Source organism: Geotrypetes seraphini, chromosome 10 (assembly GCF_902459505.1).
Source record: "Geotrypetes seraphini chromosome 10, aGeoSer1.1, whole genome shotgun sequence".
In the NCBI taxonomy this organism is placed as follows: Eukaryota; Metazoa; Chordata; class Amphibia; order Gymnophiona; family Dermophiidae; genus Geotrypetes; species Geotrypetes seraphini.
The window spans coordinates 64,262,436-64,286,615 of record NC_047093.1 but is presented as its reverse complement, the minus strand read 5'-3'; the positions used below and the strand labels follow the sequence as shown (position 1 = coordinate 64,286,615).

The following is a 24,180-nucleotide window of genomic DNA, read 5'->3' as shown; positions in this document are numbered from 1 at the left end:
AGGCCAAAGAGAGTTGGGGCTGAAGTCGGGCTGAAAAGGGCAGGAGAAGTTGGCAGAGAGCAGGAAAGGTCGTGAGCGACTGGTCCCCACCAGTTGCTTCTTTTTGGATCAGCCAGCCCAGTCGGTGTTCTTTGAAAATTTTAGTGAATCGTGTCCCTGCCTACTTTGCATGCTGTTTTCCCTCATTTGCATGCACAGATTGGAATTGGATCAGAGGAGAAGTTAGTGAATCAGGTTGGAGGGAAATCTGGTCACAAAGGGCTCGCAAACCGATCGGTACACGATCGGTTTGCTTAGTGAATCTAGCCCTGTGTTTTGTGTGCCAAATCAGCTCTGCACACTGATTTGCCCATGCAACTTAAGGGGGTATCTGGATAACGGTGCAGCTGTCACTAGCCATCATCATATAACTGGGGAGGAGCCTCTCTTGATTTTTTAAATAATTTTCATTATCGGCCTCATTAAATTTAAGCAAAACAATAGAGTGTGTATAGTTCACACAATTAATATCATGGCATTTTACAACTTCTGGTCTATGGCAAACAAAACACACAAGGGATGAACAGGTAATAAAAAAAACATTATATTCCATTTTAGGCTCTCTTCTCTCTTATAGGGCTCCTATCATATGGGTAGATAGAAGAATGCCACTATGGGCAATACAGGTGAGTCATTCAATGAGTTTAACGCTGACTGAGTTGTGGTCTTTAAGGACTAAGTTTTGGGAACTTCTGCGTAGAATGCTGTGCTTAAGAAAGCTGTCAGATTGAAGGGAGCATTCAACAAAGTTGAAATGAATAGGGCTTGGATTAAAGGAGGTAGTGGTCAGGGGTCCTCTAATCAATTTCTTTTTTTCTTTAATATCTTTATTCATTTTAAAGCCAAAAATAAGTGCAAGATATTTTACAGACATTTTAGACTATAACAGCACTTAAATTCAATCAAAATTATATTCTATGACAAATACATATATCACCCCCCTCCCCCGTCTACATATCCAAAAATTGCACTCAAAATTTAAAAAATATCTTTCCACCCCCCCCCTCCCAATTTCTTAAGGTCTACAACCCAGCCAGGTTTTCAGGATTTCCGCAATGAATACGTATGAGATCTATATGCATTCACCGTTGCATTCAAAAAGACCTCATATATTTTCATTGTGGAAATCCAGAAAATCAGGCTGGTTTGTGGACCTGGATCTGAGGACTTAAAAGTTAGAGAAGGTAGATGAAATCCAGTGAAGTCAGGTTTCAAATTCTACTCCCACTGACACTTTTTGTGACTTTGGGCAGGTCACATCTTCAGTTTCCTCATTTACAGCTTAGATCAGGGGTGTCAAAGTCCCTCCTCGAGGGCCGCAATCCAGTTGGGTTTTCAGGATTTCCCTAATGAATATGCAGGAGATCTATTAGCATACAATGAAAGCAGTGCATGCACATAGAACTCATGCATATTCATTGGGGAAATCCTGAAAACCCGACTGGATTGCGGCCCTGGCTTAGACTGTGAACTTCCTGGAAGCATGGAATTCCATGTGTACTGGAATCTAACCTGCCTGGAGAATGGGATAAAGAATGAAATTAATGTAATTCACCTACAGCATGGATACTTCAGTTTTGATGCTGCCGACTTGATGGAGTAAAGCAAGATAGCTTGCCCATTAGTTCTGTTTTCTTAGAAAGTATCAGAAGGTAGGCCTCCTTTCAGGCCTGAGTTAAAACTGGTTACATTTTACTCCAAGCCCCTCTTTTTCCCTGTGACTTCACCAGATGGCTGGAAGAGAAGCATCCCTCAAAGGCGTTTTCCTTCCATGACCTACTGCCAGCAGAAGTCACACTCCTATAGGGAAAAAAAATCTCAGTTCTCTCTTAGGTGGGTGGTGCATGCTTAAAACCCCAAAGGACAGGTCGTGGTAGCATTTTCCTGAAAACTAGTGAAGTGCTTACAAAAAAACAAAGAAGACAAAACCGCTGTCAATTATTTTGTAAACACTTTGGGCTGGATTCTCTAACCAGCGCCATTGTCAGTGGCTGCCTTAACAGCAGCCGCTGATCGCATGTTAATCACGTGACATCGCCAGTTACTGAACCACGCCTCTGGTAAAGGTAAGCACTAGAAATGTAGGCCAGGTTTTCCCAGGCCTACATTTCTGGCATCTACCTTAGATGTGAATCATGCCTCTATAAACGCTTTAGGCCGCCTAATGCCACTTCTAGCATTACAATCTTCACATTGCAATACCGTAAAGCAACCACTCACGGACCTCGGCGGTACTGCTGTGTGTATTTTATTTTCACACACAGACTGCTTGTACCAAAATCGTTATTGGTCCCAAAAGATTTTTTTCAAAAGTATACTGTAATTAAATTGGTTTTAGTTTAAATAGATACTCATCTTATTGTCAACACAGCCAGGGGATCATATTCCAATATAGGACTTTGTTTTGCCAAAGCTGTTTCGAGGAAATTCCCCCTTAGTCTGCCGGTTCAATATTTCCCACGTCTCTATATTAAATCCTGTTTGAAAAGTTTAGTGCCTTGAATACATATACTTCTGGTGTTAGCCACACCTAAAGTGGCATCTAAAACACCTATGGAGGTGCAATTCAAGTGCAGATATTTTAGGCACCAGTGGGCACCTTGAAACTCAGTTAAAAACGTTGTTTAAGTGGCATTTTATACTGAGCTCGGGCGCCATTTAGAGAATACGGGCCTTTATTAAAATTCAAGAGAATAAAACACTCATTACGGCTATGTCTCATTCACAAGACTGATCTGTTCAATGTTATTTTTCAAAAAAATTGTTCTAATTAAGGAACGGTCTTGTTTATATACCATATTGTTTTTTTAATAAATGCCCAGGCTATTATTAGAAACAATATGTTTTCTAAAGCCCAGGGTGGGCTATTAATGAAGGCATTAATTTTCTCTTCCACCACCTCCTCCCTGCAATGACCACCATTTCTCTACTCTCCTTTATGCTCCCTCCCTCCTGTGATGACTGGATTTCTCTCCTTACTGAAGGCCCCACACTGGCCCAATGCCATAACCGTGAGAAAAGGTAAGAGAGATCCAGTCATTAAAAAGCTTCCGCAATATATACGACAGCAAGAGAATATGGCGACATTTAAAAGATAGCTGAAAAAGCCATCTTTTCTGTAAAATGAAATACGGCTGAAGAGCAGATATCTCTGTGGTTGTAGGGAGGATGTTGTAGATGTTGAATATGATCGCTGTTAAACTGTTTTATGTTTTTATTATATTTTTGTATGGTTTGATGTTTGAAATTGTATTTATTATGTCTGTTCATTTGTCCTTCGCTTTGTATAAGGCGAATAATAAATGAGTAAATAAATTGGCGGATGGAGGAGACCAATCTTAGTTACTGTGAATTTGGGGGGAATCTAAATTTAGCTTTAAGACAAATTTTTATAGTTTTTTTTGGTGCTGAAATGAGGAGGGGGCATTTTTAGAGGTGGGCTGCTATTAGAAAAAATACAGTATAGAAAATTTGTTGATCAAATGTTCAACTTTTTTATTTGTTCATGGGTATTTATAGTTGTGGTTATTGGATTATGTATATGGTTTGTCGATTCATTTACGTACAGGTCTCCCTCCATATTCGCGGGTTTAACATTTGCGTGTTTAGTTATTCACGGGTGTTCCATCAGATGGCAAGGAGCAGGGTTTATCCAAGCAAACATCACTTCGGGGGCTGGATTTCAACTCCTGTACCCAATTAGAAAGTAGATGATGCTGATATCGCTTCTGGGGGGGGAGGGGGAGCGACTGATGTTCAACTCCTGTGCCCAATCAGATAGTGGATGCTGCTGACATTACTCTGGGAGCTAGAGTTATTCATGAATTTATAGTATTTACGAGAGGGCTGTGTACCTAATCCCTACAAATATGGTGGGGGTGCTGTATTTATGTATAAATCCTTTTATTAATAGCCCAAACTGTGGAAATACAAACACAAGTAGTCTTTTGCAAATTCCAAAAATGAGCAACCCCCCTCCCTTACTTGCAGAAAAGAAAGCATTTATGTGTTTATAATTGGTTTGATGCTTTATTGACTTTATGTTGTTTGTTTTACAGTTTTGTTAACCCTGATGCAGCAATTTGGCTAAAACATGGCCATGTTGAGTGTTTTATTCTCTTGAATTATAATAACCTGTTCACAAAATAATTGACAGTGGTTTTACTTTCTTTGCTTTTTCAGACCACTCCATTTTCCTTTTGTTTCATTATGGTGTATTATTTCTCCATTTTCTTGTGCATTAATTTAAAAATGTAAATCCTCATCTTAAATTTTATGTACAGGTTACAGTGGCCTTAATCAGTTTTCTTGAGACGATGCTTCTCATCTATCTCAGTTATAAGGTAAGAGCTTGTTCCACCTAAAAATCTCTTTCATTGCTTAAGTTTTAATGGTATTGAGTTTCAGTGGATCATCTTCAAACTTAAATGCTGCCCATTCTATGGTTTTCTGGGTTATTCATAAGTATCGGAGCGGGGGAGGCCACAAGGGCCATAGCCTGCCCCAGGCTCTACTCTCCCACCCACCTCCTTCCGGCTGCTGCAATTTTATATCTTCCGGCAGCCACCATGCACCATCACTGAAGAATGAAGACTTCCGGGGCAGGCCTGCTTGTTGAGGCCGTGCAGTGGCTGCCAGAAGGTTTACAATTACAGCGACCAGGGAAGGTAGGTGGGGGAGTCGGAAGCTGAAGAGAGAGGTTGTGCCACAGGATTCTGCTGGTGGAGCCTTTGGGTCCCCCTTAACAAAAAGCGTTCCGCTGCCTATGGGATTGTGTGTCTGCAGGATGAAAATATCATATATGTGCAACACTAGAAAGTCGTATAAAAGTAAGTGCATGCATCAATCAATAAATATAAAGATAAAACCAAGAAAAAAGCAGCTAAAACTACATTTATTAACATAGCTATAAATAAACCCAAAGTGTGAAAAAAGCAGCCATGTTTTACCATCATGACTGTATTAAGGGGCATATGTATGTTTATATGCTCATACACACACACGCATATATATATATGTTATATTACATTACATTAGTGATTTCTATTCCGCGGTTCAAGGCGGATTACAAAAAGGATCTCTCTGGCCATTTCCAGAGGAATTATAAAATAGTTAGGGAGTAGTCAACTTGGTTCATAGGAGAAGCCGTAAACACTTGTTTATACCTCAGGCTGCTCCCCGGTGCATCTCAGGATGCACCAGGGAAAGGAAGGCCTGCCATTTTGAAGAGGCGAGCCCAGCTGACCAGATTGATAGACATCCCTCTGGCCAGCCATCTGAAAGTAAGGTAAGGGAGCAGAGGGCGGGGCCATCGGAGGCACAGGAGGTGTTGCATGACGGCAGGAGAGCATGGGCATTTCTCCCGCTGCCAAAGGGGAGGGTTGAGGGGTGTGTCAGTTGGCAGCGGGAGAGATTGGGTATCTCTCCCGCTACCAGGGGGTGTATTGGTTTCAACGGGAGAGATTGGGCATCTCTCCCGCTAGCAGGGGGGGGTGTCAGTTGGCGTTGGAAGAAATTGGGCATCTCTCCCGCTGTCGGGTGGAGGGTTACTTGCGGCTCAATTTTTTGTTGGGGGGTTTTTTTGTACCTTTATTCTGTGCACCAGCGATGGGCACATGCAAATTTAGCAAATCTTTGCTATTCTCCACCAACCTCATTTGCATGAGCATTTTTTTTTGAGAATGACTTGCTTTTTTAAAATTGCTGCTATAATGGCTGCAATAGCAGCCCACTGGTTTTTAGTGCGAGTTTTAGAAAATCTAGGCCTAAGTGTGTAGCCCTTGATGGAGACTGCCCCAACTTTGCTGGTTGGGCTGAGAACTTTTCAGCGGCCCCTTGTATGTTGAATTATACCTGCTGTACACTGCTTTGGGTGAATCTCTTCATAAAGGCTGTTAATAAATCTCAATAAATAGATAAATAAATGCCACTTTTCTGTGTACTTATGCATGCAAGATATGTATAACTACAAGCATCTAGGTATAGAGTTGTACCTTACTGAACAGCTGGGTGGGGTTTTTTTAATAGTGAAGCATAATACATTTAAGACTAAATTCAGTAAATGGTGTCCAAATTTGGGACCCAAAAATGAGTGCTATTCTATAAATGGTGCACTTAGTTGGGATCTATGTATAAAATACAATGTAGTACCAAGATCTGTGCCCAACTTTTAGGCACAAGGATTTACACCAACTGAACTCTGGTGTAAACCCCTGTTCATCAATTCTATAATAGTGCATGCATCTTAAATGAATGACCCTGACATGCCCATATTCCTCCCATGGCCACACACCCTTTTCAGTTGCATGCTAATGGATTTACGTGCACATCTTTATAGAATAGTGCTTAGCAAGGTGCATGTTTAAATCCAAATGTTTGCCATTTAGCACCAATAATTGTTAGTGCCCAATTATTGGCGCTAAAAGACTCGTTAAATTGCATGCCCAGATTTATGCACGCAATAGTAAGTCCCACTTATAGAATTCCCCTAAATTTTCTGGGGTCAAGTGAGGGCACTGGGCTGTTCTCCTAGTTGATGAGCTTTGTGAGCGCAGACGGGAGATGTCTGCCGCTCCCTGTTGCTGATTTCTTGGACTGGGGAGTTGGTTTTGTTCTATAGCCTCACCCATTTCTTGCTTGTTTTAGTTTTTTTGATTTTATATCATGTACTTTCTATGCCAGTATTAGGTTCTATGCTGATGCGACTGCTTGTTATGTAATGTTTTTGTACTATTCCAGGCTGATTGTACTTTTATGGATGTATATTACTCGGCTGCATTTGTATTTCTTGTATGCCCTTTGTTCCTTTGGTTGACCTTAATAAGCATGATTTACAAAAAAAAAAGAATTTCCCTGATAGTCAAAGACAGAGCAACATATATAGCCTATTACCCAGATTCTATATATGGCATCCAATCATGTTCATACAAATTAATTGAACAAAAGCCCTTTACTATCAATAATTGAATGCTAACAATCAATTATTGATATTAATTGGCACTCATTAAAATGTGCAAGGATCAAGTTTAAATTACGCATCACTGCCTTTAAGATCCTGAGAGAATGCCCCTGACTACGGTACGGGTTGGGCCCATGTGCCTAAGGCCCTGCCAACAGGAGGAGCCTAAGGCTCCTGGGCCTATTCTGGTTGGCCCAGGTGCCTCAGGCCCCACCTGTGGGCGGGGTTTAAGCCGCCTTGGCCAATCTGGCCCCATTCTGGAGCCGGTTGGCCTGCCGGATGAGCGGGCTTGGCACCCGTCCGGCTGGCCAACGTTGACAAGGTATGAAGGGTGGGATTGGGGTAGGGGGGGTCGTGGGGTCGGCGGGAGGGGGTCACGGGTAGGCGGGGGGGCCGATCAGGGGTTTGGGGGGGTGCGGTCGTGGGGGGAGCGATTCGAGGGCAGGAGGGCCTGGGATCCCTCCTGCCCATATTTTAGTGGGGGGTAGGGGGTCCACCTGGGCAGGAGGAGTTGGGCTCCCTCCTGACCAATCTTGTAGGGGGTGGGGATCGCATGGCCAGGAGGGCTTGGGCTCCCTCCTGGCCCCATCGGACTCAGGGGAGGATTAGAAATTGCGGGGCAGGAGTGCTTGGGCTCCCTCCTGCCCCAAATGTAATCGGGGGGGGGGCATGGGGCAGGAGGGCTCGGGCTCCCTCCTGCCCCGAATGTAATCGGAGGTTCGGGGGAGGGTGCAGGGCTTGAGGGCTTGGGCTCCCTTCTGTCCCGATAGTGTATGTGTGTGTGTGTGTGTGGGGGGGGGTGATGTATCGCGGCAGGAGAGATTGGCCATCTTCCCTGCCATGAAGTCGCGGCAGTGTGGGTAGAGGGGTGATCGCATCGTGGTATGGGAGATGAGGCATCTCTCCTGCCGCGATGGTTGCGGTGGGGGGGGTAGGTTGCCGGGCCACTGAACTGATCGCACCAACCACGATCAGCTCAGCAGCCCCTTTTCGGCACTTATACCTGTTTTGACTTGGTCTAAGTCAAAATGTATAAGTGCCAACTAGGCAACCTGCCTAAAGTTTTGGTTATACCTGCTGCACGCCTAGGTGTAGGTCGGCCCACCGCCCGCCCTTTCCCCTCCTCCAAAAACGCCTCTTTTCTCTCTGTGCATTTAGAGGCAGGGGAAAGGCCTAAGCTGGTTTTAGATACATCTAAAACCAGCTTTGATTATGGGTACATGGACGATCAGGCTTTTTGATCGTCCAAGTAGCCATTTAGGCCACTTTTTAGATGTTTTTTTCTTTTGATTATGAGCCCCATAGTTTATAGATTTGGCTTGGGTGCGGAAAATTCAGGTATAACTAGAGCATCCAGGCCAAGTATATAAGCTCTACTTATAGAAGGTACTTTTATAAGGTGGTGCCTAGTGTTTATAGGTGTCTATTTTAAGTCAAATTTTTAAAAACACAAGTAGATGACTGCTTGCCTTTATTAAATATGAATGTGTTTTTTTCTAGTAGAGCAAGGCTTTACAAACAGAAAAAGGCTCTTTTTTTAAACTGTATGTTTGTACATATGTACAGTAGAGTCTTGGTTAATTGAGTCTCAGTTATCCAGGACTTTCACACAACTGGCAAAAAAAAATTCCCCCGAAGCACCAGTGGCAGCGTCCTCCCTCCCTCAAGTCCCAAGCAGCTACGAACCCCCCTTCCTCCCACCTGGAAGCACCAGTGCGGCAATGGTCCTTAGCCATAAAGCCCTCCTCCCTCCCTCAAGCCCCGAAGTGGCAGAATCAGGTGGTGGTCCTGAGCCACGAATCCCCTTTGCTTCCTCTCTTACCCAAAGCACAGCGGTCAGCAGGAGGCAGCTGCAAAACAGGCTACTCACGGCCAGCCCTGGTAGGAATTTTCCTCTGACACGTCACTTCCGCGGCACCAGAGGAAAGATCTGCAGAGCTGGCCACAATCAGCCTGTTGTGCAGCTGCCTCCTGCTGACTGCTGTGCGTTAGTTAAGGAAGAGAGGGAGAGGGAGGGAGGGGGCTCGTGGCTCAGGACTGCTTCCTGCTTCTTCTGCTTCAGGGCTTGAGGGAGGGCTGGAGGAGGGCTTTGTGGCTTAGGATCGCTCCCACACTGGTGCTTCAGGGCAGGAGGGAGGGGGGGGGGGAGAATTGAGAATGAGTTAGACAAGGTTTCTAATACACTTAATTAACCAGAAAAATATTTATTCAGTATCCACCAAACCCCGTGGGTGCCAGATAACTAAGATTCTACTGTATAATGTTCAAGTGTTCAGGCTTGGAAAAGCATTGTACTACTATGTGATCGGTGGCCAGGCATTCCCAGAGGCATAGTGTAGGTATAATGGGGACATAGTTGCAGTATGCATTAAAAAAATTTTTAGGTTCTGTATGTGCATACCTCCATAGAGTAACTGAATCACTTTCAGAGCAGGTGTACATTTGTGGAAGAGAATTTGTGCACTAGGGAGAATTGATCCTGGGAGCCTACTCTATTTTCTAAAGGCAACAGACACCTATATTAGCTTTATGAAACAGGACCTACATTGGAAATTTCACTTAGGTCCACGTTATGTACTGTATTTACTCAACTTGTCAGTGATTTAAAGAGCCTGCTGTATGCAAATGCTTTAAAGCTGCTGCATTTCTCTGCCTGGATTTCTCTACCAAATGGCCTCTGGCAGAAAGTCAAATTAGCATTTAAATGTGCAAACAAGGAGATTTTTCAGGACCATTTTTTTTCTAAAAAGTTGAATTTATATTCAACCTCTGAGAATTAAAAATCGCCTCTGTCATGAGATACTGCATAAAAGTAAGTAGTTGATTTGAATATGAAAAACACTGCAATTATTTTTGCCTTTCTGATTTCACAATGCTCATTGTCTATTGTTTAAATCTGTTTATGGAATTTTAATCAAGTCCTTTTTTTCTGCATTACTGATCCAGAAATTTTTAATTTGATGACTTGTACAGAAAACAGCCTCTCCACCTATCCCTCTTCCATCAACCCTAGTGGCAGCTGTAGTTTTATGGATTATTTGTGGGATAAAATCCCTTTCAGTTTATTTAATTTAGTTAAAACTAGCTGACACCCATAAAAATTCCCTGCAAGTTCCATTTGTCCTCTGTCCTCAAACCATCTCTCCTAGCACTCTCATTGCTCCTCTCTTGACTTAACATGACTCAAGTGGCTGTCACTTTTTTCCTTCTTACTTGACACTTTTTCTGATTAGGTCCTCTGATCCTATGGCCCTGTAACTTCCTCTGGCCTGCACTGCCCCAAGGCCTACACATTCATGGGTGGGTGCACATAGTTGCTGAAGTACAACACTTAACATCAATTAAAATATATATATATATATATATATACAAAAAAAAAAAATCAAACAATTTCACAGTCTTATAAATATTCCACAGGTTAGTCAGATTGGGTTGACCAAATCTTTTTTTGGGGGGAAAAAAAAAAATATATATATATATAACATTTTGTTGTACTGGTGGATCAATTTTTGATTAGTTTGAAAATTCAAACCACAGTTTTCTAATGTCTTGCTAAATTTCCCTAAATCTCTGCTGGTAAAAAGCCAACACATTTCTTGGGAAAACCTGGGCAAATTCCTCCTCCTGCCCATAAAATTAACTACCCAACTGTAAACCAGGCTGACATCGTCTAGTTAAAGTCCACCCTTAAAGGCTGATTTTTCCATTTCCTGACCCAAAAACACCTCTGTGAAAACCCATTATTTTCTATGGTTAACTGTGATCATATGTATCTCCCTGTCATGTGCCCGCACAGAGTTCTGTCTCTGGGATTAAGGCACCTATCTCCATGGCCTCCTCTAAGCCTTGAGGAGGTTTGGTGCACTTATAACAATTTCCTGAAACTTGTGTTTTCTGCTGGAAGTTATTACTGCTTTACAGAGATAAGGATAAAGTGAACAGAAAATATCTGCCTTGCTTCCAGCCCACAGATTCTCCCAAAAAGCTATTAACTTTCCTTTTTATCAAGCGTGACACATACAGTTTTCTTATTGTCAAGTAATGGCTTTCCCTTGATTCGTTCATTTTTATGTTTCAGCAATCTGGTCACCTCTGCATCTGCTTACATCTAGGCTGACGTTGACTATAATGAACAAGTTGGGGGTTTATGTATTTTTTAATCAGTGAGTTATAGTACATTTACAATGAACCCTTGTGTTGTAATGAATACATAAGGCTCCTTTTACAAAGGTGCGTTAGGGCCTTAATGCACAAAATAGCGTGCGCTAGCCGCTACTGCGGTAGTTTATCGGCTAGCGCGCGCTAATCCGGTGCGTGCACTAAAAACACTAGCACTCCTTTGTAAAATGAGCCCATAATCTTTGAGAAACAGGAGGGATTAGCCCAGTCTTCATGCCGACTCTTGTAGTAATCCTCAACCTGATTCTTTCCTCAAGGTATTCTGATCTAATGCACTTCCCTCCTTACTAGTGTGATTTTTAGAATATTCACAGTGAATATGCTTGAGAGACATTTGCTCTGCTTCCATGGTACGCAAACCAACCTCGTACATGTTCATTATATATGAAATTGAATTGTGTTTCACAGCTTCAGGAGTTTTAATGTACTATGTATGCATGTTTGCCCAGCTGTTGGGACCCATGCTGACCCAGCCACGCTTATACAGATAAGTCCTTTTTGACTATGTTCTCCATCTATGGTTGAATTTCAGTGGCAGTAGGAAAAGTGTATGTGGTGATGGTCCGCTTGGGCAGTCTATGCTTTGTTCACTTCACGTTGAACACTAATAGGTTGTGGGTCTGAGCACTACACATAATTGAATATTAATATTTGGGCTGTGATTTTTTTTATTTTTTTTTTGATGGTTCATTATATAGGGTTTAGACAACAAAGAAGACAAACTACTTGATTTTCATCAAAAGACAAACATCAAAATAGTGGAGTGGGCATATAAATTCACATAATATTTCGCAGTGGAGACCCCAACTGTAGGGACAGAAGCCACAAGAGACATCGAGGAGCAGCGAGAGTTGGAAGAGAGTGTTGGAACGCCTTCCCAACTGGTAAAACACGTGGTGATGACATTAGAGAGCATCTGGGAGGCTCTCTTGAAGCTCAACACCTCTGTTGATAAATCTTCCCAGGAAATCGCAAGGTCTGGGCAGGCTTTGGACGGGCTTGCAGCTATAATCAAACCTTTCCAAAGACGTCCTGGACAGAACTTATTTCATACTAGACCTGTTTTACAAGCGTCTAAATGCCCAAAAGGTGCCCAAAATGACCAGATGACCACTGGAGGGATAAAGTAATGAACTCCCCCTCCCCCCACCAAAAAAAAAAAAAAAATCAGAATGAAACAGTACATATCTGTCTGAAGAACAACAGCATCTACTATGGGGAAGTCTACTAGAGCATCTCACAGGTGTCTTAAGGTGTGTGGGCTACTGAGCTAAAGAGAGGAGATGCCAGGCCCATAATCCACTCTAGCTACAAGATTTATGATGGAAAGTGTGAGGCCACCCAAACCTACCGAAACCCTATTATACTGCCATATAGGTGTCACCTGCACCCATAAGGGGTTTTGGGGGGGAGTTGTGGTGGTCTCGCCTTAAATTTATAAGGGGTTTATAGTGAGATGTACATGTATGAGATATATTTGCATATACTGGATCTCTAATATATGCAAATTTATCTAATACATATTCTTTCTGCATATACTGAAAACCTAATTGGCTGTGGGATCATGTGCACAGATGCAGGAAGCCCTAGTTGAGATTATATAAATAAAGTATGTGGGTGGTAACTTTCTCTTTCTCAGTGTTCTCCCTCACCTTTTATTTGATCTTGAGCCCTAGAGAATGATCCTTTCTATTTCTCTATAGTCCCCTGGGAAGGAAACGTCAGTGCCTCAACCTTCTGCTGAGCCATGGTTTACATGCTAGGCAATGGAGTACAATTTTAGATTTATCTTGAATGAAAAGTCTTTCTGTGTGGGCAGGATAAAGGAACAAGGCTGCAATTAGAAATAACTAGAATGTGGATGGCATTGTCTGACTGATTTCTCTAGGAGTGCTCTGGTTTCTCCTTGCACATTAGAAACTTTCATATTTCCTTGCTGCAATAAGGCAACTGAATGTATTCCCATAATACTTCATGCAGATTTTAGTACATTTGGAATGGAAGAAATCGGATTAGTTCCTTAGATACACAAGATAATATAATTAACACCAAAAGAAAGAAACACATGCAGAAGACATATTAACATTAATAATTTATTCTTATATACCGCCAAACCGTCAGTTCAAGGCGGTTTACAATAAGAAAAGGCTGGACAAGCAATACAAATAGCAAATGTTTCTCAGAAAAATACAAATTGCAATTGGATCAAATATTTCTCAAAGGCGGTTCAGAGTAAGAAAAGACTGGACCAACAATAAATAGCAACCATAAGTATCAGATGTTTCTTTAAAAAATACAAATTGCAATTAAGTCAAATATTTTTCAGACAATAAGTTTTAAGAGTTTTTGGGGTTTTTTTTTTTTTTTTTTTAATAGATAGGATTGTTTGGGGAATAAGAATATTCCAACATGAATTCATTACACTAGCCTGAAAAGCCAAGGTTTTTTCTAAGAATATCTTATTACGATATGCTTTTACTGATGGAAACATAAACCTGCAGGTTCGTCGTGTACAGTATTCTTGTTTGAATTACAGAATTCAAAGTGGGAAGAGAGGTAGGTTGGGGTCAGTCCAAATAAAACTTTAAAACAAATACAACCAAATTTGAACGAAGCTCGAATGGCAACCAATGGAGCTTTAAATAGTAAGGACTTACGTGATCATATTTTTTAAGGCCAAAAATCAGGCGGACTGCTGTATTCTATACTATTCTAAGCCTACTAAGACAAAGCACAGATACCATACACACATACATAACCACAAATCAGATTAACATACAAAACAGTTATATACTATATATTCACCCAGAGACAAAGCACATATATACATAGAGGAGTTGGAAAGAATTCCATATGTCGTGCTCTGCATGCTTTCCCCACTTGTTTTTTAAGCAGTAGAAAGAGCACTGGGAGAAAGATACCTACAAAAGCTCATGTGTGTCTCCTCTTTGGCAGCAGTAAATGAGAAGTTCAGCATTTCTATAATGCTATTTTTTTTTTAAAAAAAAAGTTCAGTGGTTGATCCAGGCATATACTTTACCCCAATGGCCACCAGGATGGTCTCAGGACTCAAGGATCTCCTGTATGAGGAACGGCTGGGTAAGTTGCAGCTATACTCACTCGAGGAACGCAGAGAGAGGGGAGACATGATTGAGACATTCAAATATGTCACCGTCTGTATTGAGGTAGAAGAAGATATCTTTTTCCTTAAAGGACCTACGGCAACAAGAGGGTATCCATTGAAAATCAGGGGTGGGAGATTTCATAGCGCACCAGGAAGTATTTCTTCACTGAAAGGGTGGTTGATCATTGGAATGATCTTCCACTGCAGGTAATTGAGGCCAGCAGCGTGCTAGATTTTAAGAAAAAATGGAATAAGCATGTGGGATCACTTCAAGGAAGAACTTAGGGGGGTGGGTCATTAGAGTGGGCAGACTTGATGGGCCGTGGCCCTTTTCTGCCGTCATATTCTAGGTTTCTAAAGTTAAGCACCTACATTGGCATGCCTAGTCACTGTAGGTGCTTAATTGAGTAATAGGCTAAATCGGCGCTAATAATCGGCACTCGACATCTCTTAAGACTTTAAGAATAAATGGGATACCCATGTGGGATCCATACGAGGGTCAAGATTAGGAAATTGGGTCATTAGGGCATAGACAGGGGGTGGGTAAGCAGAGTGGGCAGACTTGATGGGCTGTAGCCCTTTTCTGCCGTCATCTTCTATGTTTCTATGTTTAATTGGCACTAAGTGGAGTTAATTGAAAGTTAGGTGCCTGACTTATTAGGCGTGATTCTACAACAGTTAGGCTCCTAGTGCAAAGTGCATAGTTAAAGATGGGCCTGGTTAGGGGCAGATGATGGGTGTGTCTATTTAATTTGAGATAGGCTACCTGCTTTTGAGTTAGGAGCGTTGGATGCCTAACTCAGATGTTCATTCCCAACACTTCAGCGCGACATGATAGTATTTTAAATAATGTTGCCAATACAATTAGTGCTTGCAGGGATCCTCAGACCACCATCCGAGTAATGTAACTCAAAGCGGTTATCAATCCTAATCGATCCCTAAAATATGGCTGCATATTCCTTATTTGTGTATTTTATGCGTTTTATATATATTTAATAATTTTAGTTAATTTTAGTTCATCCCCTTGCCTTGAAGTGTTGGGAATGAACATTGAGTGAAGAGTGCCGAGTGACTAAGTTTGCAGAGTTAGTGTTATCACTTAGGCCAAGAAAGCCCTTGCATAAATGGGTGTGCCTAAATGTTAGAATGGGTGCCTACCTTTTACAGAATCGCACTTAGCAATATACTAGGCGGTGCCGATTTTTTTAGATGACATATATAGAATCAGGCCCATAGAGAATATAGGGCTTGATTCTATTAATGGCACCTAACTGCGACTAACTTATACACACCGGTCCACGCTGTTGTCAATCAACTGCTAGGAATCCTTTACAGAATTATGCTTAGTGGCACCTAGGTATCTTTAGGCATTGCTATGCATCATTGAGGTAGGCATCGGCATATTAGACCAGGTTTTACCTGGCCTAATTTACAGGTGCCTAACTCGCTCTCATTGTGACGCCTAAGTGAGGGAGAGTGTGGCGCAGTGGTTAAAGCTACAACCTCAACACCCTGAGGTTGTGGGTTCAAACCCATGCTGTTCCTTGTGACCCTGGGCAAGTCACTTAATCCCCCCATTGCCCAAGGTACATTAGATAGATTGTGAGCCCACCGGGACAGACACGGAAAAATGCTTGAGTACCTGAATAAGTTAATGTAAACCATTCTGAGCTCCCCTGGGAAAACAGTATAGAAAACTGAATAAATAACAAAGTTTACCTTGTATATTCTCCACCCCTAACCATGTCTACTTTTCAGGTAGGTACCGGATAGCTGCACGAATCTCAATTACCCTTCTTTTTACGAACATGTACCTCGGATTTTAGTGGTAACTGCTCCGACACTCATAGAATTCCTATGAGCGTTGGAGCAATTACCGCCACTGCCGGCGCTAAAACCCAAGCTATGTGTTCGGAAAAGGAGGGGTTAGTAATTTTTAAAAAAAATTGTTTTTATTTGCATTTTTATGGCGTGGTCAATTAACACAACTTTTTTTTAAATCTTTATTGATTTTGAAACTTTGGTAGTGCAATACAATTGGTAAATCAGAAATACTGCATAAAACGCACTATTAACTATACAATTATTACATTAAACAGTCATTTTCTCCCATCCTCATCTTAATTATTAATACAATAATACATATGATGTGATTACAATATTATAATTAAATAATTTAACTCCTCAAAGTACATTTCCCTCCCTGGATTAACACATTTAACCAATTAAAAAACAATTTAGGGCCTCTTCTATCAAATTGCACTAGCAGTTTGTAGCGTGGTGAGCCGCGCTGAATGACCTGTCCTGCTCCCGACGCTCAGAGTTCCTATGAGCATTGGGAGCAGCGCGAGCCATTCAGCGCGGCTCTCTGTGCTAAAAAACTGCTAGCGCAGTTTGATAGAAGAGGCCCTTAGTTGCGCACGGATTTTAGGGCTTCTTTTACTAAGCTGCGGTAGCATTTTTAATGCGTGCTTTAGATTAGCGTGTGCTAACCCCCATGCTATGTGGAAAAACTAATGCCAGCTCTAAGGAAGCGTTAGCATCTTGCACGCGCGGCATTGTAGTGCGAGCTAAGCATGCGCTAAAACCGCTAGCGTAGCTTAGTAAAAGGAGCCCTTAGTTAGGAGTCTTTAGGTGTCTGCCATTAAAGTCCTAGCTGCACCTAACTTAGGTGCCATTTATAGGATTAGGCCTACAGTGCTTATTGAGATCTTTCCATGTAATGCAGATAAAACCCATTGCAATTCATAACTTTTCAGTATAAGAGTGAAAGGTCACTTGGACACACAAAGTCAGAGGCGTGAAGAAAGTACAAGAGGTTTATTACAGCATGCTGGACTCTAGTGCAGTTAACAGCCTGCCTACTAGAGTGTTAGAATCAGGAAATGCATGGACTTTTATGCCCTTTTCACTAAGCATACGCAAACTAATATATGCAAAAACTACAATTTTCATTTGTTATTTTTATAACTTTTCTACAATTATTATTGGTCCTAAGCCAGCACTTATGATAGGTTCAGGGATACAACTTATAGTCCTATAGGAAACTAGCTCATTTCTCTGCTTATCTAAATCTTACAGGTCTAAATGTTACATGTACAGAAGGGCAGGGCACATCATGGCCAAACTCATCTATTTAGCTTACAATGTGGTAAGGTAGGGACATACATACATTTTAGGCAGTTGAGGTCAATAGATTGTACACTATTTTCAGCTATGTAGGCCAGAGCAATATTTTAAACAACAGTTAACCATTTCATGACCCTACAAGAGGACTGGGTTATTTTCTTTTTAATAACCAAAAGCTATTAAACAGATGCAGAGTTAAGAAGGTTGTGCAAGTCAGGCCCGATATAACTAGGTTTGTTTCATCTATTTAATTTCTTTGGAAGATTTATCAGAACTTTTCTTACAACAGTGTGATTTTTTTTTTTTTTTTTGGTAACATTTTACCCGTTTCTTGTTTTGCAGGGAAATGTTTGTGAACAGATTTTTCGAATCTCATTTATCCTCGAGATGATCAACACGGTGCCCTTTATTATAACAGTAAGGAGCTTGGTTTTATTTGACTTTGCTTTTTGTTGTTTATGAAAGTAAACATTATTCATTGTGGATATTTTCTGTTCCATTTTTGTTTGGGGGTTTTGGGTTTTTATTTTGTTTTGTTTTTTGCATTCAATCTCTTGATCCATTTTTGGTTTGCCTCCTTTTTGTTTTCTGTAAATATAGGTGCTGTGGATTTTTCTTTAGCTGTCTTGAAAGCTGTTATTTCTTCTTGTCTTTACCATTTCCCTTGGGAGGCTGCAGAAGAGGGATTTCTTTAAACAACTGTCTGTTCTCAGGTCCTGAGATACTCATGACAGCTCTCAGTGAAAGGCAAAGCTCTTGAATAATGATTGCGGAAGACTGAAGCTGTCACTGTGGTAGCATTAAAGTGAAGTTGTGCAACAAGCCCCCATCAATGAAAACTACCTAGAGTCTGACTTGTTTCTGATTAAACAATATCAAATGGGCTTTCCAAAAATCCTACCTATCACAAAGAGTAAAAATATAGAACAAATGGGCAAGCAAAGGATTAAACAAATTTATTTTATATTTTTATTTATTTATACATGTCTATATTGAGATTTTTGTAGATAAAGATATTAGAAAGGTGGGAAAACTTTTGTTGAGAAGAGCGACTAAAATGGTTAAGGGGCTGGAGGAGTTGCCGTACAGTGAGAGATTTGAGAAACTGGGCCTCTTCTCCCTTGAAAAGAGGAGACTGAGAGGGGACATGATCGAAACATTCAAGATAATGAAGGGAATAGACTTAGTAGAGAAAGAGAGATTGTTCACCCTCTCAAAGGTAGAGAGAATGAGAGGGAACTCTTTAAAGTTAGGAAGTTCTTCTTCACCCAGAGAGTGGTAGAAAACTGGAACTGGAACACTCTTCCGGAGGCTGTTATAGGAGAAAACACCCTTCAGGGATTCAAGACAAAGTTAGACAAATTTATGCTGAACCAGAACGTACGCAGGTAAGGTTAGTCTCAGTTAGGGCACTGGTCTTTGACCTAAGGGGCGCTGTGTGAGCGGATTGCTGGGCACGATGGATCACTGGTCTGACCCAGCAGCGGCAATTCTTATGTTCTTATTTTTGATACAATTGTGGTGAATGTTTTTCATTACTGATTTTGCAATTTTGTTGCTTTTGATTTGGTTATAAGTTGCTAATTTATTTACCCCCCTCTTCTATTAAACTGCGCTAACAGTTTATAGCACAGAGAGCTGCGCTGATTGGCCCGCACTGCTCCCGACAGTCATAGAAACTCTATGAGCATTGGGAGCAGTGCGGGCCATTTAGCGCGACTCACCACGCTAAAAACTGCTATCGCAGTTTTGTAGAAGAGGGGGTTATTTAATCCTTTGCTTGCCCATTTGTTCTATATTTTTGTTTCTGATTGAAAGCATTTGGGGGGCTTGGTGTGCTTTGCCATATGAATATTATTCATTACCATATTATGTCAGCATTTTGATCTCCAATGCACTGCCTGCTTTCGGTGTGCTTCAAAGGTAATTGTATGAAAAGCAGCAACTACGTGTAAATTGTTTTGTTATCTGAAGTGTGATGGTTGTGCTCACCAGATTTTAAAAGCACCAAATGTGGAACACAGTAGGGAAGTCTCATAACCCAGTTAAGAACATAAGAATAGCCTTACTGGGTCAGACCAATGGTCCATCAAGCCCAGTAGCCCGTTCTCACCGTGGCCAATCCAGGTCACTAATACCTGGCCAAAACCCAAGGAGTAGCAACATTCCATGCTATTGATTCAGGGCAAGCAGAGGCTTCCCCCATGTCTTTCCCAATAACAGACTATGGACTTTTCCTCCAGGAAATTGTTCCAACCTTTAATAAAACCAGCTACGCTATCCGCTCTTACCACAACCTCTAGCAACGTGTTCCAGAGCTTAATTATTCTCCTGAGTTAAAAAAAATTTCCTCCTGTTGGTTTTAAATCTCTGTTGGGGCTGCCTAAGGTTCAGGTGGAGGTGATATGTCTACTGGAGGGACCTTTGCTGAGATAAGAGCAGTGCTAAGGGGTACCACGTACAAGGAAGTGAGGTAAAGAGTACAATGTAAGATATCTAATCTAAGGGAGAGTTGGTTAATGGATATATATGTAACCCTGATCTCTCACTAGTTGTCCTGGGCACCAGCTAAGAAGCTCTTCAAGTAGGATACTCTGACCAGGATATAGAAAACAGAGTTCTATCTTCAAGCTTGGTGTAGACCGGGGCTGGACTAACTCCCAGTAGGCCGAAGGGTATTTCCCCCTTTCCAAATCCCCTTCCCTCAGTTTTTTCTTAGAAATAATTTAGGGTTGAGACTGATGAATGTTAAACAATCTTAACTTTATTGAAGTTTCCAGGTCACAACCATAAACATCCAAACAATATACAGGTTGTCATTCAGATAGATTTGCAGTCATATTTTCAACACATGTCTTTAAATTCAGACCATCTCTATGTTCCCAATCTCAATATAACAATTCACCTTCCAATGTCTGCAGCGAGATGCTCTAGGTCTCACTCTCGTTCCACAACCCAGGGCCATTTCTTCCCTGCCAAGCTGATTTCTTTCTTTCCTGGACCTGTTGAGGAACAGGGTTGTATCCATTTCTTTTCTCCAAATGAGATTGCTTTCCACACAGTCTTATACCTGTCCCCTCCTGGCAGGGCCGGATTTAGATGAAAAGAGGCCCTAGGCTATTCCACTTATGAGGCCCTTTCACCTCCCATTTTTAAGTTTGTAAATTACATGAGAGATAATAAAATACATCATTACTGTGATATATATCAATATGTTAAATGAAACATGTTGTTATTGGTACTAACCTTTTATAAAAAATGTGACACGGATAATAAATAAAAAAAAGTCGAGAACACTTATTTGGACATTTATTCTCAGCACCATAAATAGTACTTGTAACAATAACTAATCAAACATAACACACAACATTGCCCCTTCCTATGTCCCCCAGTGCGTCCTTCCTCACCTCACCCCCTATCCGATGCCTGCCTGCCTCCCATCCCCCTTCCACTGAAACACCCCACCCCACCCCACCCCGATGCCAGTATGGGCCACCCTGTCCTGACGGATCCACGTTTTGCCTCTCTCCCCGCGGGGCTGGACTTTGCCCTTCCAGGGCGAGAAAAAGAAAGAGAGAAGCTGAATCGGCGCCCCGTTGCGACCGGAGCTGGTTCCAATCCCGAAGCGTAGAATTTCTCCTTATTTTCAGTTCAGTGTTTTAGTGTTCACTGTTTTTAGAATAGTGTAATTTTAATTTTGCTAACAATTTGAATGTAGGCCCCTCTTGATCTTGAGGCCCTAGGCTGAAGCCTAGTTAGCCTATAGGAAAATCCGGCCCTGCCTCCTGGTAACAGTCGCAGGGTATGAGATCCCCCCTTAACTTCCTCTCTAGTAAGCCACTTCAGGTTCCACTCTCTTTCCTCATCCCTGGGCCATATCTTCCCCCACCAAGCACCAAGCTGAATTTGCACTACACAATCCTGTTACTTAGCAGAGATCTGTGATTACACTATGTTCCTTATCCCACAGGCTGTTATCCCTAGGAGTCCCCCTTGGTACTTGGGCTCTGGCAAGAGTTAGGATAGCCAAAAGCCCCCTTTTTTCCCCTTTCACACCCCGCCTCTTCAGGACAGGTCCTCCAAACTTAGGGTTACCATATGGCTCCAGAAAAAGGAGGACAGATTGAGACATCCGGATTTTACTTCCATTGCTTTCAATGGAAGGAAAACCCGGATGTTTCAATCCATCCTCCTTTTTCTGGAACCATATGGTAATCCTATCCCAATTCAACCCTCTTAGAGATTTGATCTGTTGTTCATTTTCATGTGACTCTCAGGAGAATCTTCCACCTCCTTCTCTGCAACCAAGGCATTCTTCTGCAGGTCACATATAGGTTAATTGAATGGACATCTTTCAAAGAACAGTATATGCCATGCTATTAACTTTCATACTAACAACTGAATTTGAGAGAATGCTAGATTGTTTAGCTGTCCAAGTGGGACTCTAAATATTCAAATCCCCGTGGTTCAGATTTAATGTCAGCTGCGTTTTCTAGTTTTAAGCAATCCACTGTGTATTCCTTATATCGCACCAATGAGACTTCAATCCAATTTGCAAGCCTGCAGAAGAGGAACATTGCTTTCTGTGCTGTGTAAACAACTGAAAAGTTTAGGGGTGATTTAGCCTGCAAAATAATTTTCACTCAAAGTAAATTCAGCCCACTTTGGAGGTTATTCAGTTCTGTTCCACTGAGATTTTGTGCTTTTACACAATTTTTTGCACACTTCAGAATTTGGCAAAACAAAAGAACCCTGCTGTTATGGCAGAAGCACAGATAGAAAGGAAATTATGGAGTCATAGAAACATAGAAACATAGAAATAGACGGCAGATAAGGGCCACAGCCCATCCAGTCTGCCCACCCTAATGTCCCTCCCCTACCTTTGCCCTGTGAATAGATCCCATGTGCCGATCCCATTTGGCCTTAAAATCAGGCATGCTGCTGGCCTCAATCACCTGCAGTGGAAGACTATTCCAACGATCAACCACCCTTTCAGTGAAAAAGAATTTCCTGGTGTCAGCTCGTAGTTTCCCGCCCCTGATTTTCCATGGATGCCCTCTTGTTGTCGTGGGGCCCCTGAAAAAGAAGATATCTTCCTCCGTCTCGATGCGGCCCGTAAGATATTTGAACGTCTCGATCATGTCCCCCCTCTCCCTGCGCTCCTCGAGCGAGTAAAGCTGCAATTTGTCAAGCCTTTCTTCGTATGGGAGATCCTTGAGTCCCGAGACCATCCGGGTGGCCATTCTCTGCACTGACTCCAGCCTCAGTACATCCTTTCGATAATGCGGCCTCCAGAATTGCACACAGTATTCCAGGTGGGGCCTCACCATGGATCTATACAATGGCATAATGACTGATCTGATGTTTATTCCACCACAGTGCCTTAAAGACATTGTGAAAACTTGTTGCAAGATTTACTCATAGTCGAGTTTAAACACCTTCTATATAACCTCTGGGATTTGCAATTATAAGTGATACGGGGATTTTTTGTGAGGGAAAATTGGAATGTCAGAATGGCCAAGGAAGGGTCAGAAGGAGAGTACTGTGTGCCAAGCTCAGGACTGGAAATGCCTTGGAGGTCTTATTAAGACAGCTCATGCTTCAGTAATAATTTTTTTTTCTATAAGCCCAGAATGGGATAAAGTCCTTTTTGAAAAAGGCCCTATGTTTGTTTTTATAATTAACTAAAGGCTGTGGTGATTTGTAGCAGTCCGTTAGGAGCACGAAGTTGCATCATATCCAGTTGTTGGGGTTTTTTTGTAAACTCCAAGCCCTAATAAATGTATAAACAGAGCAATAGAAAAATATTATTAAGGGGAAAGGGAATGGGGACTTGTATCCCACCTTTTTGTCACTTTAGCATTTCAAAGCAGTGGGCACTGCCCAGAGTCACAAGGAGCAGCAACAGGATTTGATCTCACAACCTTTGGGGCAGAGGCAGTAGCTCAACCAGTAAGCCACATCCCTTCCTTACAATGTAGGCAAACTGATGTACACATGATGCTTCTTTTAGATATTAAAGGGTCTTATTCCTAAAATTTTTCTGATTAACTTAGGGAGTTAGTGGACAAAGCATTGGTTTTAAAATGCCCCCTTCCTCTACAGCCTGCAGATCATTTAAATGTGCCAGAATTTAGGGGGAAGTTGTCAAGGTGCAGTATATGAAAAACCTTCTCTGTACCTTGATTTACCATATGATTCAGCAGCCTGCAGTATCTCAGTATTGCAGGTTGTTGAGTCCCATAATAAAAAAAATAATGCTGCTGTTAAGACCCCTCCATCTTGCAAACAACGGGATGGTTGGATAGGCTGGAGTGAGCTTAGATGGCAACTTCAGCAGTTGGAACTTAGGACAATACTAGGAGGACTTTAGTCTATGGCCCAGAAATATCAAAGAAGAGACAAGTTAATTTAATTATGTATTTTACTGGATGGACTGGTCAGGTCTTTATCTGCCGTCATTTACTATGTTACAGTCTTAGATATGAAAGTTGGGAGGGACTCAACCTGCTCTCTATGTCCCATTAGTCTCTCTCTCTCTCTCTCTCTCTCTCTCTTACAATTAGTCAAACTCTCGTCAATATGACTGTTAAACTACAAAATGCCGTTATTCCTTGCTATATGGTTACATTTAACCTCAGAAAAATAATAGAATCTGGCTAATTTTAATTGGCTATCCAGTGGCACTGGCTTAACTGGTAATTTGGTTTAAGATAACCAAATATTTTACCCAACAATGGCGGAATCATTA

General features: G+C 41.7%; 1 protein-coding gene across 1 annotated transcript in view; it reads left to right on the top strand.

Annotated features, from left to right (window-relative positions):
• The first annotated feature begins 4,355 nt into the window (after positions 1-4,355).
• The window catches only part of KCNT1 (potassium sodium-activated channel subfamily T member 1), a 152,545-nt gene continuing 132,720 nt past the window's right edge, over positions 4,356-24,180 (top strand). Inside the window, exons 1-2 of the mRNA XM_033962267.1 lie at positions 4,356-4,382; positions 17,772-17,846. Coding sequence (XP_033818158.1) covers positions 4,356-4,382; positions 17,772-17,846 — 102 coding nt within the window. The remainder of the gene's footprint in view (positions 4,383-17,771; positions 17,847-24,180) is intronic.